The sequence below is a fragment of the Nematolebias whitei genome, chromosome 8 (genome assembly GCF_014905685.2).
Source record: "Nematolebias whitei isolate Nwh7 chromosome 8, NemWhi1, whole genome shotgun sequence".
NCBI classification, from domain to species: domain Eukaryota; kingdom Metazoa; phylum Chordata; class Actinopteri; order Cyprinodontiformes; family Rivulidae; genus Nematolebias; species Nematolebias whitei.
The window spans coordinates 25,027,610-25,054,454 of NC_056505.1; the positions used below are offsets into that span (position 1 = coordinate 25,027,610).

Below are 26,845 nucleotides of genomic sequence, written 5' to 3' on the forward strand. Positions count from 1 at the left end.
TATATATATATATATATATATATATATATATATATATATATATAAATGTAAAGATTTTCTGGGTGACTGCTTGCGCAGACATAGAGAAGGCATGCCTGTGATCGGAAGATCGCTGGCTCGACACCCCCCTCACCCCCGCTTCTGGACCAGCAATATGAACATGTGGGTGGAAAATCCAAATCACCCACACCTTCCTCCACCCCACATTTGCTACACTCTGGGCCCTTGAGCAAGGCCTTTAATCCTCCCAGTTTGCACCCTAGATAGTAACTCTGTGCTCCACACAGAGGGCTGTGGTAGCTCGGTGGTCTGCGGTTGCATCAGGAAGGACATCTGTCGTAAAAACCATTGCCAAGTCTTTGTGTGTGTTAGTCCGCTGTGGCGACCCCTGAGTAGGAGAACAGCCAAAAGAAGAAGAAAAATAAATAAAGAGTTTCTCTATGAAAATCACTGTCGTTTTTTGATAAGAAATGAAATCCAGCAGCAGACTCCTCTGCTTCACCTACTCTGTGCAGTCTACACCTCGGAGCAGAACAGAGAAGGATAGCATCATCTCAGATACAGTGTGTGTGTGATGCAGTTTGAGGCTGATAAGCTGTCAGTTTGATATAGTTCTTTGTAGAGGTGCCCACAAAAGGACATACAAGCACACCTAAGCTGAGTTTGTCGGACATCCCTCTGTTCTGAAGAATATGAGCTGCATGTCAGAATGTTAAATGTATGTTTGTTTGTTTTTTAATTAATTTCAGCTGAATTTGATGTTTCCTGTACAAACGGATATGTCACAATCTGAATCTTTACTGTTCCTTGAGTTTTCTTTTAGTGTCTGTTCTTCTTGTGATTTGTATTTTGTATTTTTCTTTCCTTGCGTTTTCATTTCAGGCCCCTGTGTTCCCTGTGCCAGCCTTTCACTCCTCACTTTCATCCTCAGTCAGCCTCACCAGTTCAATCAGTTCTTAATGATCATCACTCAGGTGCTGCCACTTTCCACTCTTCCTGAGCCTCTATTTAAATTACTTGTGATCACCACATTGTCTTCGTCCCCTCTGTGTTTCCTCTTTGTGTTTTTGTGCTCCTCAGTTTATAAGTTTATTTGCTGCCACTTCAGCCTTTTGTTTTCTTTTGTTAAAAAAAAAAAAAAGTTTAATTGTACGTCAAGCTCCTCGTGTCTGCCTGTATTTGGGTCAAAAGTTCATTGACCGTGATAAAATGAAGCGATCGATAAAATGAAATTCTACAAGACAGTGAAACACTCACCCCTTAAAGTGCACACTCCAGAGTCTCTCACAGCCACAAAGTGCACAGGCTGTCTGCATATACCCATATCAGCATGCATGCTTGTGTATTTTTGTCCTGCTCCATCATGCCCAGTGTCAGCTGTTGTGTCAACAGATGTGCACCCAAAGGAGAACAATCGTTTCTCCAATTTCTCGTCAACAGGAGACACCACTTATGGATTACAAGAAGTTACCCGTTTATGGTCCAGTTCACTGGCAAGTTACAGCATTGCACATGCTGATTTTGTATTTTATAAATCACAAGTTAGTAGTACTGATCGGCATTTATTTTATTTGAGCATTCTTAGAGAATAAAACTGAATAATGAGATTTGTAGCCGAATAAAGCTGACACGAGAGAAGCAAGCAAATAAAGAGTCTGAATGAAAGCAACATGTATACCTCAATGATGGCATGACGTGAAAATAATGATGTTGCATGACAGATCTTTATCCAGAGACTATGGGACAATATCTTTGTATCAACAGTCTTCTGTTGGAGATTCAAGCTCTCTGACAGGAACTGCAAACAAGTCTGAAAGTCCCAATTTGTGGCACAGGGACAACAAGACGACCAATGCATCATCTTCATTCCACGAACAACAGAAACACTCGGGGCTAATAAAAGCACTGATGGTTACATGCTGTTATGTGAAGGGCATACTTAGAGCATGTACAGTATTTGAGACAGCTATGTATTTTCATTGAAGCATGAGTAAAACTAAGGAAACGTTAATTACAATTCATAGTTTGTTCTATAACTAAATAAAAAATGTTAGTTTTAAAAATATATACAATCAGAAGTAATTAGAATCAAAACCAGTACAGGCCCTCCTGTAAGATAACTTCTGTTAGCATAATGGAACATTCCAGTGCGTTGATCTCCGAAATAAACAACCAAGAAATTCTGAAAATAAACAAACTGGGGAGAAAAAAAAAAGTCTTTGAAAGGATGCACATCACCTGTCACCTGTCACTGTGCATGTCAAAGTTTTAAACAAAGATCTGGCTTGATCTGTTGGAGCTGCTTGAAGAAGTGTGTGTGTGCGTGCGTGCGTGCGTGCGTGCGTGCGTGTTAGGGACGACTCTCAGCTTCTTCCACATCAAATTATTAATATCTGTGAAAACTGAAGGACTTAAATCCATTTATGTATTGGCTAAGGTTGATTAGCTATTGTCATTGGATTGATGCCAAAAGTTTATTCACAGATAAACTTTTTATGAGTTTCATTAAAATCTGCCCAGTGGTTCATTAGATATTTTGCTAACAGCCAGACAGCCAGACGAACTAACACACAGACGTGCATGTTTGCCTGCCTTTCATGGAGGCGAGCAATAAACATTCTGTTTACAAGCCAGTCAAACGTTTGAACGCACCGTCTCCTGCATTTAATCTTATAACTGCGATGCATCGAAATGTTCCCCGGCAACAGAGTTCTGCAGACTGGCTGCAAAGCTGTCAGAATTTCAAATCTAAATAATAAAAAAATACACATTTAAAGTGCACAACAACAAATAAAGGAGACAGGAAATTTTAATTTATTGCCAACCCTGGTAAGTTTATTTTTTCTTTCTGCAAACCAACATAACTATGATCATTAAAAAAAAAATAAAAAAAAGTGAGGAAAAGTAAATTCTGTCAGTGAAGCCAGGAATCAAAATTTCTAACCTATTTATTATTGTTCAAAATCAGTGTGCGCTTACAGCTAGCTCTCCAAGTTTCCTCTCTTGTTAAAGTTTCTGACTGGATGAAAACTGGTGACTTTTCCCCACTCAGAACAAGAAACAAAAACAAAAAAAACACACCTTGATGGCAGAATATAGAAAGAAGGAACGCCTTAGCTTCTGTCATTCCAGGTATTTCTCATAAATATTATCTTGTGTGTGTGTTAAAAGACACTGCATGTGTTTGTGCTCTACAGTTTTCTTTCACCTGATGTATGTAAACGTGTAAACCTGATCCGTTTGGCGTCTTTATATATAATGACTGCTCTTTCTATCGTTGAGGCTGAGATGGCTGGCGGAAAACGTCAGGAGGCTCTGCATCCACTGGATCAGTGAAATGGTGAATAAACTGGTGAAGAAGCAAATCTCAGAGCTTCGCGCTGAATTTCGTCTCATGAATCTTGAGCTGAGACAGCAGATGGAAGCTGAGCTCAGGAAGCATCTGGGAGAGCCAGAGGTGAAGGAAGCAGGAGCGGCTCCCCAACGTTGCACCGCACAGGACCCAGAATGCACTGCGACCAGGCAGCTGGTGGAAGTGGAGGACAATCACGGTGATAGAGAGGAAGATGAAGAACAATTATTCAACCACATGTCGAGCTCCAACTCTTCTGAAGAGTCCAACAGCAGTGATGATGGTTTTGATTATGTCGAGATAAGTGATGAGGAAATTGGTTCTCTCTCTGCTGATGGTCACAGCATCTCATATCAGACTGAGTGTGGGCCAATCAACAACCAGACATTCCCATCAGAAGCTCCCAGCGTTTCTGACGACGACCTGCCGACGAAGCAGTCAGAGGAGAAGGAAAGCACGGAGAATCCTCCACATTCGTTGAAGGTCGGCAAACAAAGATGTAAGCAGGAAATTGCCCATGTGGATGAAACAAAATTAACCAAGGCTTGGCTGATGGAGTACGAGTGGAATAAATGGTTGGACGAGCAGGAAAGAGTAAACTACATCAGGAGAAAGCCCCAACACAAAAAGAAAACGGAAAAAGTGAAGCGCATCAACAAACACGCAGCGTCATCAAGACCCAAAACAACTGGACTCACAGACACGATGAAGAGATTCGGGACAAGCGTCAGTCATTTATTCCACCCTCTAACGAGCACATCTTACAAGTGGGAGAAACTTGAAGAGAAGGACTGAGACTCAACTCTGAGAAAAAGTGCCACCGCCTCATGCTTCATTTTAAAGCTGCAGCTTTAGTTATATAATAAATATTAAAATGATTTCCAGCATACCCATTTGTCAGTGCCTCACTGTGCATTCAAGTAGATTAGTGCATGAGTTGGTCGGTGGTAAATTTAATTACAGAAGTGTGTGTTGGTAACTTTCCAGGCACAATAAAAAGTATTTTCCTGAATTAACATTCATACAACTCACCTCCCACTCACTCTGCAAAAAAAACAGTTTCAGTTCTCATGTTCTTTCCAGTTAAGTCAGTGGATTACACCAGATCAGTGCTCCTACTTTACATGTAAAAGAAAAATAAAGACCACATGTTTCTGCCTATATGGATATTAATTTATCAAGGGAGGCATAATGTAACACATATCCATCTTGAGACATCACAGTTTCTTTGAACTTCGATAGATGTGAGTCTGTGAGTTTTCTAATGAGAACTGCAACGCTACTTCCATCACAGGACCAACATAGAGGTGCAGAAGACAGGCAATATAATGACACTCAATCCAAGCTCAATTTAGAGTCAAGCTGACCTAACCTGCATGTTTCTGGACTGTGGATGCTGGAGTCTCTGGAGAAAAGCCACGCCTGCACAGGGGGAACATGAACTCCCCACAGAAAGACCCAGGTGGATTGAGATCTTCTTACTGTGACTTAAAAGTGCTAAACATTACTCCAGACTGTTATTCATTTGATAAAAAAAAAAAAGTTTCAATCATATTGATTTTGTTGTTTAAAAAAAAAAAAGATTTATTTTGTTACAAAACAAGAGGCGGCTGAGTGGTTAGAGCAGTCGTCCACCATTGCAAAAGTTGCGGGGTTCGATTCCACCAGCAGTCACATGCCAAAGTGTCCCTGGGCAAGACACTGAACCCCTCATTGCCTCCGATGTGTGTCTCATCGGTGTATAAATGGTCTCATCAGTGTATAAATGTGATAAAGCACTGATTATTTGTTGTATAGATCTAGTAGAGTGTTGTACGAATGGGTAAATGAGGACACAGATTGTAGTGTAAAGTGCTCCGAGTATCTTGATAAGATAGAAAGGTGATATATATGTGCAGTCCATTTACAAATATATTATTGCATCACTGCAGAAAAAAATCCTGTAAGAGCATCCTAAAGATTTGTTGGCATTACGCTTGCTCTAATTTTTGCTCCAAGGAGCTATATCAGGTGTGAACCAGCAGGGGGCGCTAAATCTCTTCTAAGATGCATCCAAATTTAGAACCGAGCTCAGCAGTGCCAATACAATGATGCAAGTCCAAAAATCTTTGTGTATATGTACAATATACACTGTGTATATGTACAATAGGCACTGATCACAGGCTGCAACTGTATTGTAATAATGGCTAAACCAGTTTTAGAACAGTCAGAAATAATGTCCTGTAGTGAAGGAAAATACATTATTTATTTACTCTGTTGTTTGTGGTGCTTTGCTGAAGAGATGATCATGTGGCAAAGTGAGCTTGAAATAAAATCGGAACGCTGGAATGATGCCAGCTTCAGACAGACACCCACTGAAACAGCATCTGTACTGATCACTATGAGCTTTTGGGATTTGGGTAATGTATGACATGAAGGCTGCAATTTATTATGTTATAAAAGGTTTTTTTTCATAGATCTGGTTTAAAATCATGACGACGGGAAACATTTTAGAGGGGTATAACATTACAGCCTTATGAGGTTGCAACTTAACTATATAAAATACAGGAAACCAAAAAGAAAAAAACACAAATCATCAGCATAGGTCTCATTAAATACAGATCTATCTTCATTTGTAGAACCTATTAAAATTAAAGTAGCAATCCTGTAAATGTGCAATGTTTTAGATTTTACAAGAAGTTAACGTAATGTAAAACAGTGTAGATTAAAAGGTTTCCTCCTTCTTGTCACCACCACTCTAATTAGTGAACTGTATCTCTGTTCAGTCGTGATTGCAAACTTCCTTTTCCACCTAATGTATGAAAACAACAGCCGGTTGTAGCCAGTCTGTCTGCCTAATGCTGAAAGGTCCATGATAAGTTTGATACTAGACATATTGCACATTAACACATTTTATAACTCTGAGAAGACTTAAAATGTGAGAGACAAATCTTACCCATTTCAATTTTGTTTTATATAATTTGCAATAAAATGTTGGACTTGTATAGGCATTCTTCTAACAGCCAAGGTTTTGTAACAAATACTTTAACCATTGAGTATTACAGCAGCTCTGTCTCTCTTGAAAATAGTTCTTATTCTTGGTCTTTTTCTCTTCCTGAATCAATAAACTGGCTTTTCAGATTAGTGCAGTGACTTCCCAGGAAACAAAATAAAATCAAAAGATATTCTGCTGAGATTAAAAAACAAAAAGTTACAGATATTAAAAGCAGCCTATGCATATATATTTAAATGGGATTTAATATCAATGGTGTCTCGTTATTCCAATCAGTGACAAATCATACAAACATTTATGTTCCAGCGGATGATGTTTTGACATTGGGGTAATTTAAATTAAATTAGCTCATTTTAAATCCTTGATCACTACATCTCAATAGGGTCACCTTCATGTTTAACAACACAGTCTCCTATGATAAGGTCTAGGGACAACTCATCCTTTAGGAACATTATCAGAAGAGGGCAGGCCCACAGTCATAATATGCATACCAGTTCCCAGCCGACATTGATTTGTCTGTGCTGCAGACTTGTGATGCAACGGCTATGGAAAGCTGCATCTAATGTAAGCTACGGGGAAGCTCATTTGCAAATATTTAATATCTACTTACCACTGAGGAAGCAAGACCTACATTGAGTTGCAAATTATCTATGTTTGATTAGCATGAGAAGCAGGAAACCTGTCCCGCAGCCTTTGGTTAAAGAGTTACCACAGCCCACCTGTGCCACATTAATATTGTTTGTGTTGCTGCTAGGCTAAATCCTTGCTTTCATCTAGTTTATACAGTCTACTTAGAAAAGGTGTAGCTGTCAGGCTGTTCAGTTTCATGATGGCCAAGACTGGAGGATAGAGGAAAAATACAATCACACACAACAAAGGTTATTACAGCTTTAGGTCGACCCAATGTGTTGTAATGATTGGTGCCAATCTTTAAATCAAAGAGCCAATAAAAAAAAACTAATTTGTTTCTTTGACTTTAGCCTAGCGGCACGGTGGCTCAGTTGGTAGAACTGTTGTGTTTCAGTGAGAAGGTTGACGGATCAAATCCCGGACGAGGACCATTCTGGGTGGAGTTTGCATGTTCTCTCCGTGCATGCGTGGGTTTTCCCCGGGTACTGCGGGTTCCTCCCACAGACCAAAAACGTACATGTTAGGCTGATTGGTAACTTTAAATTGTCCCTAGGTGTGAGTGAATGGTTGTTTGTCTTGTTTGTCTCGTTTGTCTCTATTTGTCCATGTGATGGACTGGAGACTTGTCCAGGGTGTTCCCCACCTCTCCCACAGTGACTGCTGGATACGGGCACCAGTGACCCCTGTGACCCAAAATGGAATAAGTGGGTAAAGATAATGGATGGATGGATGGAAGAAATTTGTGCAAATGCTTAAAGTAGGAGGTGTGATCATCAGAACTATAGAGTCAACTATGGTGTGTGTTTAAAAGATTATATGAGGGCACTGGATGGATTAACAGAGAATAATGCTAAAGAGAGCATTTTGGCACAGCGTAGTTTACTTTTTGTAGAGAACAGATTGTTCTGGTCATCTCTTTTCAATTTGTCCTTCAGGGGTTCTTTTGGGGAATAAGTGTCATTATCAGAGAAGGAGAAGTGAACTTGATCAAGGAGACAATGCAGGTAAAGTTATCTGTCAAGGACAATGAGAAACAAAGAAAAAAAGCTAATTTTATCTCTTAGAACAAGCAATGGCAAAACACCTTGACATCTTGTACTTTGGACTGAGAAAACAGAATCATCTGTTAGAATTTAAACAATCGTTCTACAGATTTTTCTGCATTCAGCTCTTAAAACTTTTATTCTTAATCATAATTCAAGTTGTTTCAGTAAATACGTAAAGCTAAAACAGTTGAAAACCTTAAATCAGACTGTGTAGTTGTGAATTAAGTTTGGTTACCTTGTAAAATAAATTTGTTTTTGGTGCATATGTAGAAAGGAATATGTAAAAATATTTGTATTTGTAAAACATAATTACGAGTTACAATTTTTTTGTGAAGGTCTGTTTACAGATACAATTTAAAAAAAAAACTGTAAATCTCAGTCTGAGTTTCATTTTACAAGTTTTAACCATTTTTCTTCCTCTCAGCTGATTGATCAATCACACATTTAACAATCTAATCGGGGAACAGATGGGTTGGAGTGTTTTACTGAGCTGTAAATCCTGGGATAGCATTAGTTTATACTAGTTCAGTGGAACAAAAACAAAATCATTGTCCATGTATACATTTCTGAAAATCACGTTCGGTTACTGATAGTTTTCAGTCATGTGACCCACTAGCTACTCTAACGGATGAAACATTGCAGTGCACAACGCTGATCTGGATTGATAAATAATGCTGTCGTGTGGAGGTGAAGGACCAGAAAATGTTCATCATTAAAGTGAGGATTATAAGCAAGTGATTTATCTGAATGTGATGCAGAAATAAACACATCAAAGCTACTTCCATAAACTGAAGTTAAGACATCAAAACTAAGAAATGATTGGGGCGAGATACAGAAATATAATATAATCACGCCCTGCCACAGAAAAATATTTATGCTACAAAACTTGCACAAAAACATCTGAGCTGACAATTAGCTCTGATATGAAACTCATTCAGCTACTAGTGAAGGTAAACAGCACTGTTAGTAATAAATTCTACTTCTGAGGTTAAGTGTTTACATGATTGTCAGATTATTTGGGCTTATTTGCCAACTTTCATGATCATTATTAATATAGAAAGAATAAAGTTAAACTTTTCAATATGAAACAGCTATCATGCACAAACTTGGAACTATGTGACATGAAATTTTCATATTCATTTCTCTGAATTAGCTTTGTTTTCTTGCTTTCAAATCAATCAAGAAGGTTTGAAACATAAATAAAAAATAATAATTTGTTTATGTAAACAGTTCTTTTTTTCTGCTTCTAGATCGAGACTTGAATATGAGGAAAAAGCAATTCTAGACAATTCTAGATTCCAAGATGGAGTGCCACCACACCAAGCTTCCTGTCAGGAGAGGAGGTCTCCTCATCAGTACCTGCTGTCAGGTCCGGGATCTGTCTGGGTGGAGTTTGCATGTGTGGGTTTTCTCCAGGTAGTCCAGTTTCCTCCCACAGACCAAAAACATGCATGTTAGGCTACTTGGTAACTCTAAATTGTCCCTAGGTGTGAGTGAATGAATGGTTGGTTGTCTCATTTGTCTCTACGTGGCCCTGTGATGGACTGGAGACCTGTCCAAGGTGTCTCCCGCCTCTCATTTGGTGATTGCTGAACATGGGCACCAGTGACCCCCGTGAAAGGAAAAAAGGAAGAAGCAGATAATGGATGGATGGATGTATATATCTGATATACTGATGTGGGTCATGACCAGTTTTTCGAAGCATTTACCCCGATAGTTGCTAAATGCTTCAAAAAACTGGTCATGATCCACATCAGAACAACCATCAACATCAACGAGGGCCCTCACCAGTATCCATACCACCAGAATCGATCTACAGAAGACGCCATCTCCTCTGTGGTCCACACTGCTCTCACCCACCTGGAGCAGAAGGATTCTTATGTCCGTATGCTCTTTGTGGACTTCATGCCTGCCTTCAATACCATGATGCCCCAGACCCTGATGGACAAACTACTCACACTAGGACTGAGCCCCTCCATTTGCAACTGGGTCCTAGACTTCTTAACAAACAGACCGCAGTCTGTGAGGATCCACAACTTCTCCTCCACCATAACCCTCAGCACTGGCTCCCCTCAGGGCTGTGTGCTAAGCCCTCTCCTCTTCACTCTGCTCACGTATGACTGTGCAGCTACCCATCCAGGCTGTCACATTGTAAAGTTTGCAGATGATACAGCAGTGGTGGGATGCATCACAAACAACAATGAGTCCAGCTACAGGCAGGAGGTGGAAAACCTGGAGAGCTGGTGCAGGAAGAACTACCTTCAGAGAGTGGTGAAGGCTGCACAGAAGTCTCCATTTCCTGCATTATGGTGTATGTTAAAGGGTTGTTAAACATCTACGTTTACCTACAAACTGTAAGTAAACACATGATTAAATAATTATTTTAGAGAGCACAGCACAACAAAAAGTAGCCTGACAACAGCTCTCCTTGTGTGAATAAAGCACGTGCCGCTTCTCTCACACATCCTACCCTACCCGGTCAACAACTGCCGGCACTAACATAGCGCTAAGCTAGCGCACAAGGCATCTCCCCCTGCTCTCGCCACCCCGTCGACAAAAAACTCAGAAGAGATTAGCGTCCTGCCAAGCTAATTGGCCAAGAAGAAACACTGCATGCGGTGTGGTGGGTTGTTGTTGGTAACCAAGAAAACCTGGAGTGGACTTTTAGTGGTTTGAGTATTCTCAAGTGGAATGGATTTGTTCATAAAGAAATAGAAACAGTGCTGGGTGAACTATTTCATGGTAAATGGGCGTGGGTGTTGAGGTGTCCAAACGAATATTTTAAATGTGCGGGAGACACGTCCCCTTCACATATAATTGATGTGACGCCTATGCTCCAGATCGAAAACACCTGTAGCTCTGTACTTTTAAAAGCTCTCATGTTGGCAGCAGTGTCAGCTGAGGGATTCTCTCAAACGCACATGAATGTTGCTGAACTGGAGCTCTGAGAGACATCACAACTTGCAGAGAAGTAAAAATAGCCGCTGGGTCAGAATCACAAGTTGGCAATGTTCAGTTTTATTTTTTCACATCTTTGTTTCTCTTCCCTGATGAACAAAGGAGCTTTGATTTGAGACAGCAGGAAAATTAACTCTCTTTTCATGATGAACTTCCAGTTGCTTTTCATTGTGCACTGCAAAGTTTTGTCTGTTAGTGTAGCTGGTCATGTGACTTAAAACTATCCATATTAACCAAACGCGATTTGTAAAAATATATATTTGGACTATGAATTTGTTCCACTAAACCACAAAGTAATGCTACGACCCTCCAGGACCTGCAGCTCAGTAAAACATCACCCACAGAGCCGAACCCATCTGTTCTCTGATTAGATTGTTAAAATTGTGATTGACATGGCATTGACCAATCAGATGATAGGAAGAAAATGCCAGCCATTATTCATACTTGCAAGTTAAAACATTGTTGAATGCAGTTTTATTTTATATCTGTAAACATTCCTTCACAAAAAAGATTTAGCTTGTGTAATTAATTTTTACTTATAGCTATAAATCTTTTATACACATACACATTTCTATCTACACATGCACAAATCACAAATGTATTTTACATGGCTACAAATTTACTTTAGATTGCTAAACTGAATTCACAACAACACTGTCTGACTTACAAGCACAAAATATTTATACCTGGAATTTGTCCCCATACATTCTGCATACAGTTTTATGATTTTGCATGAAAACGGTCATTGCAGGTCGATTATCATTCTTCAAAACAGAGTTGTAACATCAACAACAATATTCTTAGTTAATGTTGCCTAGACAACCTTTAGGTCAGAATCAATTGTGTGCCGTTCCAAGTGATGGTCTGCATATCTATGAATGAGCATACTCCACACAGAAAGACCGGGAGATGATCCTATGACATTCTTGCTGTGAGGCAACAGCGCTAACCACAGCACCACCATGCTGCTCTTGGAAACACATGAAAATACAACATGTTGATTACTGCAACGATGGCATCAGTTACAATAAACCTAGAATTTCCTCACTCCTGTTTTCCGTTCTATTGTCACAGAACTCACAACTCTCTGAGCTTCAGCGCCTCGGACACTGTTAACTGAAGGGGGTGTGAGTACCAAGGTCAGTGAGGGTCCATTAGATTGGCCAAATATATTATTGTTATGCAGAGCATGAATGCATAGCACTTGGAATATATTGGCTTTTGATTTATTTCAGTCCAAGCAGTTCTTTGTGGTATTATGCACATTTAAAAATTGCAATGTTGATAATGTTTCGATTTGTTGTGCAGCCCTGGTAGTAATTTTCTGCAACTTGGTAATCCAAATAAAATATTGCAGTTAAAGGCTCTGCAGAAAAATAAACAATGGATCATTCAACTGTAACTACGTATATGACCAAAACGTCACCCAATACTATTTTAAACAATTCCGTATGACCATAATAATTTATAGGGTTGAAATGATAAGGTTAAAATTGATGCTTTCCCAAATATGAGCACAAAATCTAAAACTGCATGAGTAGAAAAGGCTCACAACAAATGTTTTATATTTTATATTTTTAGCATTCAGCCTCGTTGCTTCTCTGACACAGAAACCTACTTCTCAAGTTTAGCCGCTAAATATTTAAGGAGAGTTCAGCTATGCAGGAGAGGAAAGGGCTACGACTGCAAACTACAAGCAGAGTACAACATTTGAAAGTTACAGCATAAAATATAGATTGTGATCTTCCTGATGAATTTAAATTATGCTAGAATAATATATAAAAGATACAATGTAGCAGACGACTATGCACATGGAAACATATATAAGCTGGCCAGAGGCTCAGGGTAATTTATCACACATTTTGCTACTTAATACTACTAAACGTGTACAGCTAACATAACAGCACATTATCATAGACAACTATATTTAAAGATGAAGATGTGTACCATAAATAAATTTTGTTAAAGCACAAGAGAAACATTTTACTTCTTGTCAGTTTTCTTCCAGCATAGCTCTTTGGAGAAAGCGTATTACAAACTAAGTATTATCATGCTTCCAGTCTACAATGAAAGTTATAGTCAGGCCTTTATGACTAATAGCTTTTACACATATCCTAAAACAGATTGAGGCAGAAGCTATTGGTATGCAATTAGCTACTTATATTATGTTTTGTCTTAAACCACTGTTTTGCATTGTTGCTTCAAACCAGCAACCTTGTAGGCTACTTCTGCTGTGTTTATTAGCTTCTTTAAGTATGTTTTTACTGACAGATTCTCAATAGATAAAACACTAACACAGTATGTTAGTATAGTATAGTATACTAACATACTGTGTTAGCATCTTTCATTCTTCTTATCTTTTTGTCTCAGAAAGTCGCTCAGATTAACAGTTTCTGTAGCATAAATGAACGTTGTGCATTATAAATAATAATAAAATATTACACTAATTCCCATTTAAGTAGTTAGCTGCCATTAGTTAGCTAGCCATCTTGTCAGTGTGTATCACCAGTGCTTAATTTGAGCTGGATCCTGCAGGAACAAGATCCGGGAACTCTCTTATTTTGACAGGGTGTGTTCCAGAAAATGTTTGCTCAGATCCGGTAAATCAAATCTCCGCCCCTAAAAGTCCTAAGTCATCGCACATTTTTATAAAAAATAATAAATAAATAAAAAAAAAATATATATATATATATATATAATTAAACAGCACACCTACATTGCAAATCAGTTTCACAGTTTAAGTGGCTCATTAATAAAATTTTGATTATTTATTAAAATTACGAGAGAAATGTTTGATGTGTTTTATTCACATTACGTCACAAATCAAAACAACGGCACTAATTTGTCAAAAATAAAGCGATCAAACTGCAAAATAATGTTACACTGTTCAACATCTCGTGATCTTTTTATTTTCAGGTTTTCAGTATGTTTTGGAAACGCTGTTGTTCCATTTGTTTAAATGCATCTGTTCTGTCTGGACTGTCCAGTCACAGTAGAAAAATAATTACCTTTTGTTTCATCTTCATTTGTAGAACAGCTGGTATAACATATGGCTGGTTGCCCTTGAGGTCTGGACTTTCTGCCAAAGGCCTTGGAGCCTGAGGGGACAGGGACCACTCTTTGTATTGAGACATATAAGTAAATAAAATAAGTCAGGATCTTAACTCTGCACTCATTTAGAGTCTCAAATTTTCACTTTTGGACCTCCAACTATAACTCAGCAAAGATGTGTCTGCACATTAATCTATCTACTTGATAACGATCTGTCCTGTCTGCACTTTTACATTTTCCTGTCTTACACCTACCGGTATGTACTGAATTGTCTCTGGGGCATCGTTGCAGAACATCTGGGATCCTGTGCAGACCCTGGTCCCCATTTCTCTTCTGCTGAGCTTTTAATGTGCTATCAAGATTAATATCTCTGTGTTGTGTACCCTTCCAGCCAATTTTAACCAATGGTAGAAATAGCATCAGGCAAGACGAGTGTATAAAGCTGTCTCAGTATGCACTGAACTTGATATTAGATCAGTTGGGTAATTAAAGAAATAATACTATACCAAGTTATTTCAACAGAAAAACACAAGATGAAAGGAAATGGCAAAACTGAAGATCTAATGAAAAACACAGATGGGAGCAACCTCATCAGGAAATCAAAAGAAATCAAAAGAAGAAGAAGAACAAAATAACTGGACAAATGAGTACTTGGAAGAAAATGTAAATAAAACTTTGTAACTTTTTCAATTCTTGTGTGCATTACAAAAGATTCTAACAGAGTACGACTCACTTTGTCTCTACAGAACCCAAAACTTAAGTCATTTAATAAATAATTAACACAATTTACCAGTTTGTCTGTGTTTCTCTGTGTGTTTTAGTAAATTAATGTATGAGTTGGTCAGTGGGAAGCTTAACTGCATGACTGTGTTTTGTTAATACTTCAAGCACCATAAAAAGTTTCTGCCCATAAATTAATATTCATATAACTCACCTCCTACTCCCTCGACAAAAATATGTTTCTGCTCTTATGAAGTTTTTTCCAAGTTGATCAGGAAATTACACAAGATGTCAGTTCTTTTTGTTCCATGTAAGAAAAAATATAATGATCAATGTTACTTCCTTTTCATCTAATTGCCAAAGTTGTTTGAATCTGAAAAAGGAAGTGGAAAAAGCACAGAAAGGGAGCAGAACGCTCAGCAGTAGTCTTAGTTTGTTATCGGTGGACTTTACTGCATCGACTTCTCAATCATGTGGATGTTTTGTAACTAAAGTCCCATTGCACCATGGGTGTTGTCATACTTCTCTTACAGGGACCAGCAGGTCACATTAAATCTAATCCAAGACGCATCAATTAGAATGATAGCCTATTCAGAGTATACACTGATAATCAGCTGCCTTAGCTGGTTAAGCATCCACTACTGAAAAACTTTTACAGTCTACTCAAAAATGGCTATAATTATGTCAGTTTTACAGATAATGTACTTGTGATATTGCATACTATTCTGCATGCAATTGTCAAGGCTGGCCCAAAACAGCTACAACTCCATCATTTCTCAACATGAAACGATCTAAGTTCAAAACTCTGGCATAGAAGAAACAACGAGTCATTGATATTATGCTGTCGTTTATTCTCATCTGGCTAAAATCATGACAATAATCTGAAAGACAACCTGTATCTAAGAAAAGTTTATTATTTATTTTCACCCTATATGTTTTAGCACAAATAGAATTGAAATGGTCTGCTGCCGGGTCACATGAGACAACAAACAGATAAAACTCTGATTCTCAAATACTCAAAGCTTTAAAACAAACATTTTGGACAGTTCTGGATTAAAAGCCAATATACTGTAAAAGGTCTGAGGAAACATTAAAGTTTCTTACTTCCTATAAAAACGATTAACAACTCAGCTGCTGCATCACATTTGACAACAATTTGATTTTAGTTTTGAGGCACACAGTCGTGTTTTTGCATAAAAAGTGTTCTCCTGCAGGTCAAAGAAACCATAAACACTGGCCACTCCATGACACTTTATCACAAAGTCACGTGATAAACATAAAAATTACCCTGTTAATAACTGCAGACTATGTCAATCATTATTTTGTCTTTGCTTATGTGTGTTATTTTTTTAAGTTAATGATATCCAGACATCCATAATCGAATGCCTGTCAGGGTTTGAAGGGATAGTCCCATGGTTGTAATGAATCCTAATTTATTCCTTCCGGGAGGCACTTACCAAGAAATGCTTTTCTGTTGACACCACACAGAAAAGGATCATGACTTACTAATGCACATCTCCCTACAGGACATCTACTTATATTAGGTTATAGTCACCACAAAAGCAAACAAAGACAACTAAAATCAACATGAAGTTGCAATATATATTATTGTATATGTAAAATACACAAAGCTTCCAAGATTTTCAACGTAGTGAGCAATTTTCCTCTGCAACATGGTGAGACGAAGCAAAGGGTAAGAGGTCAGGGCTGCATGATTCCCTTTTTAACACAACCTAAAACATGAATCAGTGATTCTTAAAGTGCGAACGGATCAAGACCAAACAACGTCAGTCCAGACCAATGGTGGGATGTAACAAAGTGCAAGTGCTTTGTTACTGTACTTAACATTTTTTATGTATCTGTACTTTACTTGAATGTAGGTACATTCAACTTTTACTCCACTACATTTTACATGAAGTATCTATACTTTCTACTGCACTACATTTCTATAATGTGTTGCGTTACAAGTTACATTCACATTGAGTTTTTTTTATTTTTATTTGTTTGTTAGTTTGAAAGTAACCAATGGTGAGAAGGGAGTTGGTCCATTGAATCACTGCAAAGTGGGCAGGTAACGTTAGACCCACCTTCGGGAAGAGCTGGGCCAATGACGTATATTTTAGTATAAACATCATTGAACTGGGTGCACCCACAGCACTGCTAACACACCCAAAATGGATTCCACCACGGAGAGTCAGCCAGAAGATATGTGCCACCCATGGCCTTATTGAAAAACTATTGGAAGACTGTTCAGTACAGCAGGACAGATTCTCTCTTCCACAAGAGCCAGACTGGACTCAAAAAACTGAAAACCAACTTCTTCTGAACCTGAACAAGAAATTCTTGCCTCAATATTAAAATGTGTCAGTTCATGGGATGTTAGGACAGGAAACAAGAAATGTCTCCAATTGACATCATTAACTTCACGCAGACTCTCTCACTGGTACATTTTCATCTTTAAATCACTTCTTGGTCTGCTGCCTTCATACATCTCCTCCTACATGTCTCTGTGTGAGTGCAGCTACGGCGTGTGCTCTCAGGACATTATTACCTGCAGTGTTCCCTCAATGAGGACCGAACTAGACAAAAGGGCCTTCTCCTACTCCGCTCCTGTTTCCTGGAATATCTTACAAAAAGTTTTGAAGCTCTCGACCTTGACCTCTCTAAGTGGCTTTAAGAATCTGTTGGACTCCTGGCAGGGACCAATGCAGACATGTTCCTGTTTTAAGTTTTCTACATTCGCCTTAGAATCTAGCTGTTTTTTTTTGTTACCTTTTTCTTTTAGCCATCCTATTTGTTATTAAATTTTTTTTTACAAAAATTTTTTTTAAAAACTGTAGTATGACTTTTTATAACTGTTTATTGTTGTCGTTGTTGTCCATTGTTGTCATCATTCTTTGTTGGAATCAGGTCTCTCTTGTAAATGAGTCCTCGAGGCTCAATGGGATTAACCTGTCTAAATAAAGGTTGAATGAAAAATTGGCGGGCAGCACGGTGGCGCAACTGGTAGAGCTGCTGCCTCTCAGCGAGCAGGTCCCTGGTTCAAACCCTGGTCCAGGGGCCTTTCTGGGTGGAGTTTGCATGTTCTCTCTGTGCATGCGTGGGTTTTCTCCGGGTACTCCGGTTTCCTCCCACAGACCAAAAACATGCATGTTAGGCTGATTGGTAACTCTAAATTGTCCCTAGGTGTGAGTGAGAAAGTGAATGGTTGTTTGTCTCCATGTGTCCCTGTGATGGACTTGCGACCCGTCCAGGGTGTACCCCGCCCCTCGCACAGTGATTGCTGGACATGGGCACCGGCGACCCCCGTGACCCAAAATGGAACAAGCGGGTAAAGAAAATGGATGGATGAATGGATGAAAAATTGGCTCGACATTCAGGTCCAAGTTTTGAAAATGTGTCAGGAAGTTAAAATATTTTTCACATTCCTTGGAGCGAGTGTGGCTGAGTGGTTAGAGCAGTCGTCCTCCAATGCAAGAGTTGGGGGTTCGATTCCACCAGCAGTCACATGCTGAAGTGTCCCTGGGCAAGACACTGAGCCCCTCATTGCCCCTGATGTGTGTCCCAGTGTATGAATGTGATAAAGCACTGATTAATCTTTGTATAGATCTAGTAGGGTGCTGTATGAATGGGTAAATGAGAGCACAGATTGGGTTGTAAAGAGCTTTATCTCAGTAAGATAGAAAGGAGTTATACAAGTACATTCCTCTTTCTTATTTTGCTTAGTGGCATTTAACTCTGCATGTCATCCCTGAAATTCTGACACACAGAATCACAAGTCCAAGTGTGAACTGTGTCACAGAGTCCAACAATTTTCAGTCAGGTCATCTGGACAGTTTCTTTTTTTTGCTGAAATGTTTCACCTTCCATCTGGAAGGCTTCATCCATCAAGGAAACACACAACACAAAACTGATTCTTCCCCCAACAGCTTACTCCAAAGTGTAACAAACCAGTTATGTTGATGCTAAGATGGTGTCTTTGGCACGCCCCCTCCTCTTGTGTCGGCCCTCTTCCTCATCAACAGTCATGTCAAACTGGTTCGAAACCAAAAATAGTCCATGCTCAATAATCCAGGTATACAATCCAGAATCCAATGTCAGAGTAAACACAATAAAAACATGTATTATCTGCAGCATTTTTCATTAAAATGGCTCAACACTATTAATGTATTGCAGAAAATATACATATGATAGGAACACTTAATTATATTGTAGACCATTGGATTAGGTAATACATTCAGAAAGTACTTTTACTTTTATACTTTAAGTATTAAAAAGCAAGTACTAACTTACTTTTACTCAAGCAAAAATGTTAATGTGGTACTTATACTTTTACTAGAGTATAATTTGTCTGTTATTTGTACTTTTACTTAAGTACAGTGTTTGAGTACTTTCTCCACCACTAGACACAGCCCACATGTTATGCTGTGTTGCACTGTTTAATGCAATGGTACCGTACAATGAAGTGTGTTTACTGCTGTGGTAGTGTAGCTTGGTGGGGCTCCTTTAAGAGTGCACACAGAGAGAGCGAGTGCATGTGGTGATGGAGGGTGAGAGTCAGCCTGTGTGATAGTTGGAGCATGAGTGAAACAGACAATTAGCTGCAAAACATTGAACTTCTGTCAGTAAATGTACAGTGAAGACTGCAGTAAGAGTCATGCATCATGCAGCTCTTCAAACCACAAGCGGTCTGAGTCTGTCTTCCTGCTGCTGGGTTAGAGGTGGAGCTTTGGCCTTTGTTGATGTCATTATCAGAAAAAAGGAAGCATAGAAGAAGGTGTTATGGTTAAGTCATATCTACAAGGAGTTTTCTAAATGTGTAGAGAAAAGTGAGGTGGACTTAGACTATTAAATTTTCAAAAATGACTGGACAGAGAAATGTGTATTAATTTTGTCCTGACCAATGAATGTGGTTAAAAAAAAAAAAAAAAACCTCATATCGCAACCACTTGAGAAGTGAACATATGGGCTAAGGTTCACGCAGCTTGCTGAAGGTTAGAGACATTTTTAGCACTTGGTTTCCTTGTAGTTTAACAGCCTCAGAGCATCTGTAACCTCACTTATTTTGATGTTACTGTGTCTTGTTGCCTTTAAGTTCAGTTGATTTAATATGGTTATCCTAGTGTGAAAACAAAGACATTTTTAAATGTGAAAAGTAATAAAGTTGATCAAATTTGGTTTGGATTTTCATATAAAATCACAGTACACATTAAACGTTACTGTCAAATCAAGTTAAGTTCACAAGCGAACAAATAGGCAAACCGATTTTATTTCTTTATAAGCAAAGTTAATGAAAATGCAATTTGATTACTGCCAGGTTTTTTTTTAGACTTTTAAAAATCTGATCTAGAAATGATCTAGAAATCTGATTTGTACATTTAAATAAAAGATTTGAGAATCTTTGACAGTTTTCACAAATGCAGTAGATTTTTACTCAAAATATGCAATCAGCATTTAACTCATTCATAATTCTGACTATTAAGTCATAAAGTTCAAATAACACACTCATGTACACCGATGACTTTCAAAGTAGTTGCACTTATTTTACATCTTATGATTTGCAAAATCCAAAACATTGCATAAATAGAAACATAAATTCCAGTACGGTTCTTATTCACATCAGCTTTGTGTAGCTCTTTAGTGTCAGGGCGGTGTTTTCTTCTCCTCTGCTGTGGCTCATTCCTCTAATGAGCCATCTTGCTGTATTTAAGGACCAACGCTGCCAGAGGATGACACAGAGACATTGTCTACTTTATGGTATTCGGGGAGTGGCCACGGTATACTGCAATTAAAGATGTGAATTAATTCTGTTTTCCTTGTATCTGTTGAAGAACACATGAGAATCTGTTTCATGTGTTCTTCAAGTTTGAGACTTACAATCTTAATTCAGCCTGAGTTAGCCTTGGACCTTCACCTTAAAACCAATCCTTTTCATACGGACATGCAACTGGAAAGATCTCTCACTTAACTCTTCACCCTGATCCAACCTGCCACTCTCTCACACCAACCTGTGAACCATTATCGTCATTGAGAAGCTAATAGTCGATAGCACTTGGGTGAGTTTTACCACAAACATTTGGACGTCGTGTTAGCCCCGTTAGCATCATTAGTCTTACGGCACAATGGATAGACAAAAACTTTGATCTTAAAAAGGCTGTCCTTCATGCACAGGAGTGCAGAGGACCCCACACTGCAGCTGGAACCTGGAACAAACCTCCACAAGTGAAACAGCATCGCAGGTGACTAATGCTAATAAATAACATTTAACACTTTTCATTTAATATAAGTCAAAGTGCTATGCATGTCATATGGATGTTACTGAATATGTCACCAGTTCTTACAGCTGTTGCACAATTTTTGTAGCAAATAAGCCTAAATAAGAGAGAAGGCTATGTTCTGACAAAGGAACATATATAAAATATCAGTATCGGTTATCGGCCAAATAAGTTTTAACAAATCGGCATATCGGTCAGAAATCCAATATCGTGCAATCCCTAGTGAATATTGCCAATATTATTAATAAATATATTGTTATTCCTTACCTTTTATTCTCTTGAGTCTTGATTGGATTTCAGTTATTCACATGTTGAGCAGACTAACAGTACAAATGTGTCAGAAGCATCGCCACACTTTGCCGTTGAGCCTTGTAGACTCTACAAACTACTCAGCTTGGACAGATAGATGTTTTAAAAGCTGCTGTTACGTCCACTGATTTCCAGGGGTTCTTGTCTCCTCCTTTGCTTATTTACAGGCCTGCTGTCTCACCATGCTGCACACCTGGAATCACTTCCTCCTCATCAGTGGACCGCATAAAAGCTTCAGTAATCCAGCACCACACCCCTTTTCCCTTGGGCATTTCCACTTGGTTCTGAGCATTGTAGTGTGGTTGACTTTCAACTTAAAACTCTGTGTACAAAAAGTTTCAGCAACTCTGAGAAGATATTTGTGATCTTCTGTGAACGGTTCTATTTATGAACTTTTGCTTAGGTAGGAAATTTGGTCGGGGTTCTCTGCCATTTTATTTTAACTATGTTTTCTCCTGTTTTGTGGCCAGCCAGAGAACGTAGGAATTGTAGTTTTTGTTTTGTTAGATAAGAGGTCATTTTGTTTTCTAGTCAGAAGGGGCATTCTTGTTTTGGTTTTGGCCTTGAAGACCCTGAAGTTCATGGCTTCCCTTCTGTTCATTAATGCTCAAAACTATTAGAAGTATAAATTATTGTAATGCCAAACTGAGTTGTTTTTCAGTCATTAGCTTTACTTTTAGTTTACAATTTGTGTTACACCCTGTGCCTCTTAGACTCCAAGGGTTGTAACAGCTGCCCAGAAGAAAAAAAGGAAAGCCTGTAAGACATGACTGCAAAACTAGAAGCAAAGCACAGAGCTTCAGAGTTACAGCATGAATTATAGAGGCTGGGATCCTTCCTGGCCTATATCGTGAATATTAAATTCAAATTAGAAAAGGACCACAAACATTTAACGTGTGAATATACTGTGGATTCCCCTGGAGGCAGAAATAAAATATCGAGTCAGTTATTTATCCTACATTTTGTTAATAGCTAGTGCAAAATGAAAACAATATAGAAAACAGGTAGACCTCAAGATGGAGTTGTGTAACAAATGATGCCAAAGCACAACATGAGCAAATATTTTGTCAGCGAAAGATGATTTCGCAAAGACTAGAGGTTATGATGAGGTTGAAAATAAGAAATTGCTGAAGAGCAAAGGAAGCTGTTAATTATTTGCACGTTTAGTGGAAGTTGAGGACGATACAAGGAGTCTGAACGAATTGCGCTCACTTTGTGCAGCACAGCTGTCTAAAGAAGATAAAGATTTTATAAATCTCATGGCATCAAAAATGTGCAGTCTGAAATGTGATTTACACAGCACTCCTGTTAAGTAAAGCATACCCATTTACAAAAAGGTTTATTTTCTTTTTAAATGAATTGTTTAATGTTGTTATTGTTAGATGCATACAGACAAAATTCTACTTTGCGCTGAAAACACAAGTGTGATTTATACAGGTCCTTCTCAAAAAATTAGCATATTGTGATAAAGGTCATTATTTTCCATAATGTAATGATAAAAATTAAACTTTCATATATTTCAGATTCATTGCACACCAACTGAAATATTTCAGGTCTTTAATTGTTTTAATACTGATGATTATGTCATACAGCTCATGAAAACCCAAAATGCCTGTCCCAAAAAATTAGCATATCATGAAAAGGTTCTCTAAACAAGCTATTAACCTAACCATCTGAATCAATGACATAACTCTAAACACCTGCAAAAGATTTGTGAGGCTTTTAAAAATTCCCAGCCTTGTTCTTTACTCAAAACCGCAATCATGGGTAAGACTGCCGACCTGACTGCTGTCCAGAAGGCCATCATTGACACCCTCAAGCAAGAAGGTAAGACACAGAAAGAAATTGCTGAACGAATGAACGAATAGGCTGTTCCCAGAGTGCTGTATCAAGGCACCTCAGTGGGAAGTCTGTGGGAAGGGAAAATTGTGGAAGAAAACGCTGCACAACGAGAAGAGGTGACCGGACCCTGAGGAGGATTGTGGAGAAGGGCCGATTCCAGACCTTTGGGGACCTGCAGAAGCAGTGGACTGAGTCTGGAGTAGAAACATCCAGAGCCACCGTGCACAGGCGTGTGCAGGAAATGGGCTACAGGTGCTGCATTCCCCAGGTCAAGCCACTCTTGAACAAGCGACTGCGTCAGAAGCATCTCGCCTGGGACTGCTGCTGAGTGGTCCAAAGTTATGTTCTATGATTACAGTAAATTTTGCATTTGCTTTGGAAATCAAGGTCCCAGAGTCTGGAGGAAGACAGGAGACTCATAATTCACATTGCTTGAGGTCCAATGTCAAGTTTCCACAGTCACTGGGGTGTCATGTCAGCTGCTGGTGTTGGTCCACTGTGTTTTATCAAGCGCAGGGTCAATGCAGCTAGCTATCAGGAGATTTTGGAGCACTTCATGCTTCCATCTGCTGAAAAGCTTTATGGAGATGAAGATTTCATTTTTCAGCACGACCTGGCACCTGCTCACAGTGCCAAAACCACTGGTAAATGGTTTACTGACCATGGTATTACTGTGCTCAATTGGCCTGCCAACTCTCCTGACCTGAACCCCATAGAGAACCTGTGGGATATTGTGAAGAGAAAGTTGAGAGAAGCAAGACCCAACACTCTGGATGAGCTTAAGGCCGCTATCGAAGCATCCTGGGCCTCCATAACACCTCAGCAGTGCCACAGGCTGATTGCCTCCATGCCACGCCGCATTGAAGCAGTCATTCATGCAAAAGGATTCCCGACCAAGTATTGAGTGCATAACTGAACATGATTATTTGAAGGTTGGCGTTTTTTGTATTAAAAACACTTGTCTTTCATTGGTGGGATGAAATATGCTAATTTTTTGGGACAGGCGTTTTGGGTTTTCATGAGCTGTATGCCATAATCATCAGTATTAAAACAACTTAAGACCTGAAATATTTCAGTTGGTGTGCAATGAATCTGAAATATATGAAAGTTTCATTTTTATCATTACATTATGGAAAATAATGACCTTTATCACAATATGCTAATTTTTTGAGAAGGACCTGTACAGTATTTTTCAGTGACTCGATGAAATTACTTCCAGAACTTGTCCTTCATCATTTTGTTCACCTAAATTTAAAATGAGATATTTAGGTGGTTTTTTTTTTATTATTCATTTTTTGATTTTTCTCACGAGCAACGACTCTGTACCTGTTTGTTTTCATATTAAAAAAAGTCATATAGTCTCGTGTAGTACTCATGCAAGTTCTTCATTGGCATTGAATATGCTCTTTCAAACACTTCACATAAATCCCTTCATATAAACTTAACATACTTAATTTACAACAAAAATCTAAATTCATTAAAAAATTAAACTTCCTGTCCATTATATCTTATCTGACCTCATGAGTTGCTTGTTGTCATTAAAGGCCTGTAAAAGTCTTCACCTTCATTTCATCTCATCACTCATCATGTTTAACCGTCATCATTTTCATTTTGTATCATCGGACATTGTTCTTCACTGTCTCTGTGCTTGTGTTTATCTAAACCGTAAGATATGTTAAGAACCATTAAATGAGACTTTGAGTAAAGGATTATAAAATGCAACTGATTAACTAACTCAAGATGGCAGCTAATCAACATCAGCCAGCACAAAAATAGTTAAAACTGTCAGTTTATGAAAAATTAGGCTAAAAGTTGATGTGGTAGTAGCTGAGAGTCCTTCCTAACACATTCTCTGAGCATATCTCACTCCCATCACTTTATTTTCAAGGGTTGACCAAAACTGTAACTCCATTACTTCTCATCATAAGATGATGAAACATTAAAGTTTTTAACCGCTCCGTTTAAAAGCCGTGCACAACTCACCATCAAACCCTCAAAGAACGACTCACGCACTGAGATTCCTGCATGTTGTGTAACTGCACAGTCCTAAAGCAATCTAATGAATTCTAAATAAGTCAATCATGCCTCCTTATATCTCTCCAATTGAATGCACTCTGCCTTGAGATTAACTGGAGGGACCTTTTGCCAACTTCTGCTTGGAGATGTGCTAAATCACTTTGAGGCAGCAGTCTGGATGATGCTCAAAAGCAGGTCAGGAGCACTTAAAGGCAAGAGGCTTTGAAAAAAAAAAAACTGTTGCCACTTGAACGTTTAAAAAGATAAACTCATCTTTATCTCCAGTGTTACTCCATATTATTAGACCAGAGCTGTCTGTGTGACAAAGACAAGGACTTATGCTGTTGCTCAGATCCTTAAGCCTAACTGCAAATGTTTTTATTATTATTATTATTATTATTATTATTATTAGTGCTGCTGGTGCTTAAAGGACCCCCTCCTTCATCCAGGCAAATACTGTCAGAGCAGGACAGAAAATGTGAAAACATGGAGGGTGAAATGATTCCATGCAGCAGATGTTTAATCAGGTTTGTTGCTGCATGCAGCTCTGCTCTGACCCTGGCTGTACTCGTGCGACCATCATAAGAGTCGTGCACGCTGCAGTGTGGCGTAAAGAAACGAGTGGAGAAAAAAAAAAATCAATGAGCGCATCACATGACAGGAGGAGCAGAGGAAGGAGCTGCAGCACCATCACTGTCAAACTTGTCCCATTTATCCAGATCTCTTCCACCCAGCCCGCCTCACTGTCAGACCCCCACATTCACGCAGCATTCAGCCTTTTTATTATTATTGTTGTTTTTTTTAGCGTTTACTCACAGAATCGCTCTCGTCTTTACGCAGCCGCTCCTCCTCTCCCATCAGCATCACGGCGGTGGGGTCCACCACCAGCCTCTCGAAGCACGCCGAGCCGAGAGAGGAGCTCTTCTGCTGGTGGATCACCAGCTGGGACGCGAGGAGTTTGGGGCTTCCGTGGGCCGCCAGCTCGGGTTTGCTGCCCGTGGCCCCCGATGCCCCAATGTCGGAGCTCATCCCTCCGGCGGCCGCCTCGCCTCCTCCCGCGCACTTGTCCCCCTCGAAGCTTAAGTTCGGCTGCGACGATGAAAACACCCGGTCCAGTTGTTTCTTTTTCCTCTTGAACATCCACAGCCCGGACTCCTTCTTGGTGCCCTCCGCGCCCCCGGCGGCGCCGCGGCGCTCCGACCCCAGTTTGGGACTGAGCCACGGTTTGGTCTTCTCCTGGAAATTCTTCCACATCCGGCGCTGGTAAGACTCGTGTCTCCTGGCGGAGCCCTCAGCTTTGGGGGATTTTTGCTCCATGGTCCCTGTGCAGCAGCCGGCCAGCCTGAGCGCGCCGTGTGATGTGGTGCAGACTGTGCGTGCGCTCCCGCTGATGGGCAATTTACTGCCAAGAAGAAGAAGAAGGAGACGCGCACGGTGTCAAGAGGAGCGCTGCTGATCCGGAACCTTGAAAGGCTGCTGTGAAGTTTGCTCTCACTTCAGCCGTGAAGTTGGAGCACTTCTGAGGGAAAAACAAATAAATGTAAAGTTAAAAAAAAAAATTAAAAACCCTAAAATAAAACCGCTGCGCTCGGTTGTCTCGTCTCTCCTCTCGGCCTCCAACTACAAACTTGCACATTAATTGCTCGATTCTAAT

At 39.3% G+C, this 26,845-nt stretch overlaps 1 protein-coding gene across 1 annotated transcript in view; it reads right to left on the reverse strand.

The window, feature by feature from the left end:
* The window catches only part of mctp1a (multiple C2 domains, transmembrane 1a), a 162,568-nt gene extending 136,019 nt beyond the window's left edge, over positions 1-26,549 (reverse strand). The window contains exon 1 of the mRNA XM_037680664.1: positions 26,008-26,549. Coding sequence (XP_037536592.1) covers positions 26,008-26,508 — 501 coding nt within the window. The 5' untranslated portion in view covers positions 26,509-26,549. The remainder of the gene's footprint in view (positions 1-26,007) is intronic.
* Positions 26,550-26,845: the final 296 nt, after the last annotated feature.